Source organism: Sinocyclocheilus anshuiensis, unplaced genomic scaffold (genome assembly GCF_001515605.1).
Source record: "Sinocyclocheilus anshuiensis isolate Anshui unplaced genomic scaffold, SAMN03320099.WGS_v1.1 scaffold1423, whole genome shotgun sequence".
In the NCBI taxonomy this organism is placed as follows: domain Eukaryota; kingdom Metazoa; phylum Chordata; class Actinopteri; order Cypriniformes; family Cyprinidae; genus Sinocyclocheilus; species Sinocyclocheilus anshuiensis.
The window spans coordinates 18,792-28,835 of record NW_015536552.1 but is presented as its reverse complement, the minus strand read 5'-3'; the positions used below and the strand labels follow the sequence as shown (position 1 = coordinate 28,835).

Genomic DNA, 10,044 nt, shown 5'->3' with positions numbered 1-10,044 from the left:
TATATATATATTCATAACATGAATTTAAATATAAGTATTATATATTTTCATGGTTTATATATGCCACTAGGCCACGGCCTGAAACAATTTAAAGTGTGCAGTTTCAAAGAGAATCATTTGCTTTTGTCTACTAGACAAACAACTCCATGAGAACTTTGTTCATATAAAGCGACGTGAGTGATTGTTTTTATTTTTCATCCTAGAATAACAGCCCTATGACTCTAAATATTTGGCCTACGTGTTTGAGATTTTTTTTCAGCGTGCCATTATCCATATGAACAGATGCATTATTTTGTGCCCACAAATGGCTTCCACATGGCTTTTGCTGTAAAATAATCTCTCTCGAAGACTATTTGCCTTGCAACCAAAACAGAAAAAAAGTAGTTCACAAATGTGCTTGTGGGCTGGTCACCAGACGGACAGAAGATGTGTGGTGCGTTAATATGTACTACACACCGCGCTCTCTTTGTCAACAGCTGCAGTGGAAAGCAAAGAAAGATCCTTTGTGTTCATTTCCATTCACAAGCTATATAAACTCATAATGTCGTTGCCATTAGAAGTGCTTTCAAAAGGTGTTGTGTGTGGTTCCATAGGTTTTGTTGGACTGTTTCTTAATGGAGTGGGGTTCGGAGGCATTTTATTCATTTCAATGTTATGGTGACCTGAGAAATAAATAAATTCCTTAGTCTGGGCTTTTTGGACCAGATTGATGAGTTGTTTGTGACCCCTTCTCGAACTAACAGTGCATTATAGGTATACATTTTTTCCCTGGAACTTAAACCCATGACCTTTCTGTTGTTAAAGCCATGCTTTTCCATTGGAGCTACAGGAACAATTAGGATGACTATAATGAATTGCACTGTGTAGTAAATAAAAGAGTCATATGATTAATTGTCTCAAACTGTTGCAAACAGCACAAAGGCACCTTTAAAAAGAAGTGGGCATAATCCCACTCTCCCTCCACGTTGGGAAAAACAGCATGTGTTGACTTACAGGCACAGTTGACCCAACATTGTTAAATAAATCTCTATAGGCAGTTCCAACTATAGTATTCCTCACATTACACATGGTTTGTCAATACCTGCCTTAAATGTGGTTGCCTTCAAATTTGTTAGGTGTGATTTAACACACACATGCTTCCATTTTCCGGTTTACAGCTCTTATGGAAATGTGTTTTTGTAATGTGTGAGAATTTGCGAACATTATAATTATGCACCATGATGGCAAAAATTAATTTAAAAAACACTATATACTCTACTGTTCAAAAGTTTGAGGTCTGTAAGATTTTGTTGTTGTTGTTGTTGTTTTAAGAAATTAATACTTTTATTCAGCAAGGACACACTGAATTAATCAAAAATGACAGTAAAGACATTTATAATGTAACAACAGATTTCTATTTCAAATAAATGCTGTACTTTTGAACTTTCTATTCTTAGAAGAATCCTGAAAAAATGCATCACGGTTTCCACAAAAATAGTAAGCAACACTTTTCAACACGGCTAATAAACATTTCAAGAAACATCTCTTGAGCAGCAAATCAAGGATCATGTGACATTGAAGACTTTATCATTGCAGGAATTTATAACAATTAGATTTAACTTTTTACTTATAAAACAATTTTAATTTATAGTAATAATGCTTCTGTTAAATGTAGTACCATTTTTCACAGTATACTTTAAACTAATGAATGTTTTGATATTCTTTTTCCATTAAACGTACTAAGATTTTTACAGTGTGCACTGAGTAAACTGACTCTAGTGAACTTTTAATTGCATTTTGAGCATGTTCAGGTCATCATTCCACCACGCACTTGAATAAAAATAGCTCCTGAAGATCTAGACATGAATCGAAATGGGAATCAGTGCCCGACACCAGAGTCATCTGCTTTAATTAGAAAAGCTGTGGGGATGAGGGAGCAGAGCCAGAGACTGGTCACCTTAAACAACAGGCAGCATTACAGCAGGCTGAAGACGAAGCCAAAAGATAGAGGCCATGGCTGTGATTCTTTGACATAAATGTTGTCTCCAGTGACCTAAAAAACATTTCTTTTTTAATATTCATATACTTTTTCATTAGGTATTGGACCTGTCCTGGGACTTCTCTTCATCCCCCTGATTGGCTCAGCCAGCGATCACTGCAACAGCAGCTACGGCCGACGGCGACCCTTCATATGGCTGCTGTCATTGGGAGTTCTCCTAGCCCTTTTTATCATACCGCATGCTGACGTGTTGGCTGCCAACCTGAGCTGGGGCAGCACCCGCCGAAACCAGGCTCTCCAGGTGGGCCTGCTCATCCTAGGCGTGGGCCTATTGGACTTCTGCGGACAGGTGTGCTTTACGCCACTCGAGGCGTTACTCTCGGACCTCTACCGTGAACGGGATGACTGCGGACAGGCTTTCGCTATGTTCTCCTTCATGGTAAGCCTTGGAGGTTGCATAGGCTATTTGCTACCCGCCCTGGACTGGAGCGGTGGACTCCTTTCCTTCTACCTGGGTGGTCAGGCTGAGTGCTTGTTCTCCCTCCTCATCCTCATCTTTGTGGTCAGCGTGTTAGTGACCATGAAGGTGTCCGAGGAACCCTCATCCACCCTGGAACCGGTGCTGTTGGAGCCCAGAGGGTGTATTCCGCGCTCATGCTGCTATCTGTTTCAGTGTAAGCTGCGGGCTCTGAAGTCCGGCCCACTCATGTGCCTGCTCAGGACTTGCTGGTCCATGACACCGGCCATTTATAGCAGCTACTGCCACGTGCCACGTGTCATGCGACAGCTGTGTTTGGCGCAGCTCTGCAGCTGGATGGGTGTCATGTCCTTCATGCTCTTCTACACAGATTTTGTCGGCGAGGGACTGTACGAAGGAGTTCCCAGCGCCGCTCCGGGTACTATTCTCAGGCAACGCTATGATGAAGGTTAGTAAGTAAAATCAAAATCGACCCTATTTACTTTCTTAATGCACATTTGTTGTCTTTATTGTGAGGGATTCATCAGTGTGATTAATCTTTGTCTGTTAATGTCACTTAGCCATGTAGGTTATTGTTCTGTTTAATCTAGTAATTATTTTTGTAAACTCATATTGGGACTTGTATAGGGATGCTCGATTTAGGGAAAAAAATTAATTGGGTAAAAACTGCATTGTAGAGAGAGAAAAAAACACATAAAATAATAATAATATGTGACACCGATGCAACTTTTAAGAAATATTGTAAAATACAGATAAATAAAACTAAACATTTACAAACATTATAAACACTATAAACATGTAGTTATTTTCTTACCACAACAAATTATTTAAATTTAACAGTATTCAGAACAGGGATGAAAAGTATATGTATAAAATAACAATAAATTATTGTGGCATTCATTACAAACAACAATTATAAACGGCAAGCCTAAAAAATGTATTTAAAGCAAAATAAGAGGTAGAGTGTACCTCTCTAATTCGAAACAAATCTGAATGTATGCACTTTGCTGATGTTTTGTGTGCATGATTTTAATTGCATTATATAAGTTGCAGCACATTTTAGATGATAAAAATGTGACATTCCACAAAATGTGGTATATATCAATATGACTTTATCAACCATAAAACTACAATGCCAATTTTTATGGATGTCTCAATTTCTTAGTTAACATTAAACCATATAGCTTTTGTTTTGGTGGAAAACCGCATAGAGCTCTTACAACTTGATGGTTGGCACATGTTGCATTTCCAAATGCACGATATAAATGACAAAACTGCAGAAATTAGTTTGTGGAGCCGCTCTGAGATACTGAAAACACCCAATAATGAGCTGCTTGCGTGTAATCGAACACAGTGCTGCATTACACTCTGATATCGCATACATTTAATTAAATTAATTTGCAGTCTTTGCAATTTGATAATTGCATTAAGCCATATTATGTTTTTAATTAATCATGCAGCCCCTAGTCTTGTATGAATTGCCTACTTTTCATGATCTAATTATTTGTTCAATTTTTTTCAATTTGAATATCATTCAGAAATACATAATACAGAAATAAATCGGTTGCGAACAGCAGTTCACGCTAATTTATTAAAGAGATGAAAATTCATGTCCTTCCAAATGTGACTGACTTTCTTTTGTGGAAAACAAAAAAGGATGTTTTGAAGAATGTTTCAGCTTTTTTGTCCATACAATTAAAGTCAATGGGGAGCAGTTGCAGCTAGGTGTTTAGTAACAGAGCAGTAAGTTTCTTAGCAGAACTTTTCCAATGTACTGAACAATCTGAATCCAGAACTGTTTTGTCATAATGTTGCATTTCAAGCAGGTCATGTAATGTTTGATTTCCCAAGAGATTAATGATTAATGATATTATTTATTTCAGAGACACTCTCTGACTCATGTGTCATGCATTCCCACTCAGAGGCATTCCTAATGTTTTGTTAATGTTAAGGAACATTTTATTGGTTAATATTTGTACATAGATTCTCAGTTTTGTCTGGAGGCTCTCATTAGACAGCAAGAATGAAAAGAAAGGATATCAGTGTTTGTTACGTGGAGTTAAGAATAATAATGAACATCACCTTCACCTCATTTCCCTGTCTGCGGTCAAAAGGCAATTTTTTTTAACTGTCCATAAACTTGTCTTCCTGCTGTTTGTGGTCTGTCATTTCCGTCCTCTGGCCAGATCGTCTGTCTCTACACCGTGAACTTCTATTCACCTCCACATGTGGCCTCTGTCAGCCTGGTGCTTGAGCTTCCAGCAATGTTCATGAAAACAAATGCATGTCTTTAGCTAGTCAACAACTAGCTTACAAAATCAACATCATGTTAAGCTAGCATCTGGACCTCTCCCACTGAGCTTTGACACCAGCAGAAAGCTCTTTTAGCAAAACATTTTGACAGATGTGGTCAAGATCAGTGTGCAAACACAGCAAACTGTGCCCCATGTAAGAAAAAGTGTTTGATATAGTTGTTCAATACAGTGAACATCTCGGCCCTCTGCAAATGTGTTTAAATTATGAATTCCTTCTGTGAGGAAAGTTCCTGGCATGTTTGAAGTACAACGCCGAAGCCTGCAAACACTTGCCTTAGTGCCTTAGTTTACATTCTCCATTATGCTCAAATGGGCAAAGCAAACAGTATGAAATGACCTCATCTATCAAAACCACAAGGGCTGGGGATTGTTGTTTACTTGGACATGCAGCTGTTGAAAAGAATGGTGAGCCCACCGGTGTCCTTTGAATTTGCGCTATTTTGTGATAATTACCAGCTCACTGTATATTATCAGTGTATGGAATCAGTAAGATTTTTGAAGGAAGTCTCTTTTGCTCACCAAGGCTGCATTTATTTGATCATAAATGTGATATATTTTAACATGTAATTTATTCCTGTGATGCAAAGCTGAATTTTCAGCAGCCATTACTCCAGTTTTCAGTGTCACGTGATCCTTCAGAAATCAGTCTAATATGCTATTTTGCTGCTCAAGACACATTTCTTATTAGGTATGTTGAAAAACAGTGCTGTTTAATATTTTTGTGGAAACCGTGATTTTGTTTTCAGAATTCTTTAATGATTAAAAAGTTCACAAGAACAGTATTTATTTGAAATAAAAATATTTTGTAGCATAATAGCTTTTCCTTACACTTTTGACAACTTAATTAATTCTTGCTGAATAAAAGTAATAATTTCTTTCAGAAAAAACTTACTGACCCCAAACATTTGAATGACAGCATACACACACACACACACACACACACACACACACACATATATATATATATGTATAGGGTTTTTTTTCAGGTACGTTGCTATAAACAACACTGAAATATTGTTAAGCGCAATTATGCAATAATATTTGTGCAATGCTGAGATTCACTTGAATCAACACTTGAATCAGAATCGAGTGTTAATTCTAAACAAAACCAACCTGTTTCTCTAGTGAAATTCTCCAACATCACCCCTACAGGTATCCGTATGGGCAGCCTGGGCCTGTTCCTGCAGTGCGCTACCTCAACCTTCTTCTCGCTGGTCATGAGCAGGCTGGTGCATCTCTTTGGGTCCAGGGTGGTCTATTTGAGCAGCATGGTGTGTTTCACCTTCTCCGCTCTGGTCATCTGCTTGTCCAAGAGCGTCCTGTTGGTCACAGCTATGTCGGCCCTCACTGGCTTTGCCTATGCGACGCTGCAGACACTGCCTTACACGCTTACCTGCCACTACCACAAAGAGAAAGAGGTAGGCATTTCATACTTACATATATTTTCTGTCTTTTCTTTTATAGAAAATAGCATCGTGTATATACAATCATTATGTTTTTATAATTGTTTTATAATTTTATAAATATATATAATTTTTTTTTTTTTTTTACAATTTTTAGAAAGGACAACATTGTTTAAATATTATTTCACTAAATGTTGCAAGCCAGATTCAAACTGGCAGAAAATAAATGAGCACCATATGTCAGTTTGAATCCGTCTTGCAACATTTCCTGATATAAAAAGCCTTGTCCTTTAGAAAAATGCAAATATATTTTGCAAAACTACTTATAAAAGCATTGTGAGCCTATTTATGTAACAAAAATAAAAATAAACTGTAAAAAAAACATTTTCCTTATTTAATGTCATGCCTTTATGGTGCCTATACAAAATGGCAAAAAGACCTAATAAATAATAAAAACTAGATATATTTGTTACATATGTCTCACTTGCTTCTCATCACTAACATCCTTCAGGTGTACATGCAAAACAGCAAAACCAAAAAAACGCACACAAATGGATTCACCATCGCAAGGGATTCTGTTTGTCTGACACTAGACAACGGCCCTGGAGATCTCAACCACAAGAGTGACATTTCCAATGGGCATGTTTCTTACAGTAGAGATGAACCAGAGTATTACCCACCTCTGCATCAGAACGGTGCCACCCTTGGTCTGGAGTCAGAGGATTTTGAGAAACGTGGGGTGGGACTAGACTTTGCCATTCTGGACAGCACCTTCCTTCTCTCTCAGGTCTTCCCTACCCTCTTCATGGGCATGATCGTCCAGTTCACAGAGTCTGTCACCACGTACATTGCCTCCTCTGCCATCTTTAGCGCCATTGGCATCTATTTTGCCACCCACATAATCTTTGATCAAAAGGACCTCAGAAGCTAAAAGAAACAGTAATTATGTGTCATTTCACAGTTCACCTTTTACTAAGCATCATGTTAAATGTCACTGATTAATCTACAGAAAGTGATGGTTAAAAAAATGAGATGGGAAAAAAAATTACATACATTTCAATTATTTTTGCTTTCTTTTCCAAAAGTATTGGGTTCTCCTGAGAAACTGCATTCACTCACAAAACTTTTGTGATGGAAATAATATTAATTTCCTTGCAAATGCAGCATTTCTCGGGGGGAATGCAATACTTTTGTGAGAGAACACAAATGTTTTGCGATAGAACGCAAAGTTTCTCAGGCGAACGCAATACTTTTGTGAGAGAATTTAATGTTTTTTGGGGGGAACGCAATACTTTTTCGAGAAAACACAAATGTTTCATGACAGAACGCCAAGTTTCTCAAGGGATCACAATACTTTTGCAAGAGAACGTGAATGTTTTGCAAGAGAACGTGAATGTTTTGCAAGAGAACGTGAATGTTTTGCGAGAGAATGAAAAGTTTCTCAAGGGAATGCAATACTTTTTCAAGATAATGCAAATTGCAAAGTTTCTTGGGGGAATGCAATACTTTTGCGAGAGAATGCTATTTTTCTTCCCAAAACATATTTTTATTATTAGTAGTATTTTTTTAACATCATTGTCCGTTTAGGCGCTCTGTACCAGTCCTACCTTAGACAAGTGTTTGCTTTTTCTAATGCAAGGCTGTGCAAGTCCTTTGTACTACATTTTGCTGACTGCATTGTTTATCCTTTTTCTTCATAGGTCATGTTTGATTTGAGGATTAATTGTGCTTTCTCAGATCTCTATGGGACCCATGGACTCATCAAACTGAACTTGATGTAATTCCTATTGTGTTTTAAAGACTTTTTGTAAAGAACTATTTTATTGTGTATATATATTTTTATATTGATAATATATACATATATTTATATCCCTATGGGAATTTATAAGCAACCCATTTTGGCGAGGTCTGTATTTATGTAGTACTTTAACCTTGTTTGACTTGTTTGTCAAACAAAAGTGTCTTAATATTTTTTTTATATATATTTTTTTTTTTTTTTTCTTTTTTTTTTTAAAAATGTTTTTAATTTTTTTTTTTTTTTTTTTTTTCCTTGAAATCTTGGTCATTAGACAAGACTAATAGCACAATATTGTCATGTATAAAATCTCAATCTGGTGTTCAAATGACAATTTGGCATATTTTTCAATATGACTTCTATTTTGTGGCTGAGTTACGGTAAGTTACTTTTACAAAACTGTAACATTTTTATTGTTTTATTTGAGTTCTGCATCTGTAAGTACACTCACCATTGGTCAGAGAGAGTGTGTGTATGTGTGTGGAGCTTTGTGTATGAGTGCTATGGGGTGTGACATTGTGAAAGGTTTTCCAAATTCTCAGGATAAACTTGCTGTCCAGCTGAAAAATCATCAGTCCAGTCACAACACAATGAACTAATAAAAGAGGTACTGATATTTTAAATGCTGATAATTTTTTGGTTGATTATTTTGGATGAACTATTTAAAGTGGTGAACTGTCACATCTAATGCAGTATGTCTATTGTTTATAGCTTGAATTCAGATATTTTTTTTTCTGTGTGATTTGCATCAAACTAATGCCATGGGCAATTTTGTTTTAGGTTTCAGATGATGTCATGCTGTGTTGCTTTATGCCTGGTTGTTCCCTCAATAGTGACATACATAAATAATTTTTACTATCCAATAAATTCCCAATGGATAATATACTTTACATTTGATTAAATATGTATGATATTAGAGGAAAAAAAAATTGCAGGCTCAATTTTTTTCCAGAATGTTTAAATGATGTTTGGTTAATCTTTTTGTGTCAGCAGAGGACAAAACCTTCTAACTTTGGCATCAAACTAATTTCTGTTAATTAGTGCAGTGTCATTATGAAGTGGATCCATATGAAATGATGCTGCCGCACGCAACTACTCAACATTCTCTTTTGTTCCTTGAATTAGACTTCTGAAGTGTTTGGACAATTAATGCTGTAGATAAATGGGTCAGGATTTTGCGTGGAAAAAAACAAACTGCATTACGCTTTATCTGGCATACATATGGATTATGTTTGACTCAGTTTTAATTATAGTTTAGCTCCGAATTCAGATAAATAATTATTTGTCTCCATTTAGAGATGATTATACATCTTTAAACCACAAATATAAAGATACCAGTTACTAGGAGTCTGGTCTATTTTATTTTAAGTTTATTTTACATTCTTAAACAATGTTGATAATGAAGAAACTTATTTTCCCTGTAGGTTGATTTAAATAAGTTTGTCATTTAAATCAACCTACAGGGAAAATAAGTTTCTTATAAACATAATTTAATATTTTGACTGATTTAGGTTCATTCAGTTTGAGAAGTGGTGAGTTTTGATATCAGTCTCAAATATCATTAAATCCCCAAGGAAATTAAAATAAATAGCCAATGACTTTCTCCAAAAGAATCTTAGAAGTTATTAACAAAGCTAGGTATTAAACATTTGACCATACTGGGACCTCGCACTGTACAGGAGGATTACGTGCTGTACAATTATGCATAAATAATCATAATAATCGTGATAAATAACATAAAACGTAGAAAAAAATACGTAGCACACTCAATTTTAGTGACTCGAGTAGGCCTATTGGATGCGCGTGAAATTGTAACATAATGAGACAGCGCCACCTGTTGGACACATAGCCTGCTGTCTTTAATTTTTGTGTACCTGCCAGGTGTAAAAAACATATCTATCTATCTATCTATCTATCTATAAGTGATTAGTCAATTAGGCGTTAGGAGTTCAGCTCGCGCTCGGACGTGCGTTACGTCCAACTAGGCTATGTGTTTTTACCCAGATGAATAAATCAAGGGGGCATATTCAAAATATAGTTTAGTGAAAGCTTCCTGAGCAAACAGCACAGGAAGT

The 10,044-nt window shown here is 36.3% G+C and overlaps 1 protein-coding gene across 3 annotated transcripts in view; it reads left to right on the top strand.

Moving 5' to 3' along the window:
• Positions 1–8,100, top strand: part of LOC107700881 (solute carrier family 45 member 3-like) — a 23,847-nt gene extending 15,747 nt beyond the window's left edge. For 2 of the 3 annotated variants that reach the window (XM_016502717.1, XM_016502733.1), the window contains exons 3-5: positions 2,077–2,904; positions 5,924–6,189; positions 6,686–7,562. In XM_016502717.1, coding sequence (XP_016358203.1) covers positions 2,077–2,904; positions 5,924–6,189; positions 6,686–7,105 — 1,514 coding nt within the window. In that variant the 3' untranslated portion in view covers positions 7,106–7,562. Of the gene's footprint in view, positions 1–2,076; positions 2,905–5,923; positions 6,190–6,685; positions 7,563–7,874 lie in introns of those variants that run through there. The other variant, XM_016502725.1, reaches the window with a different exon arrangement.
• Positions 8,101–10,044: the final 1,944 nt, after the last annotated feature.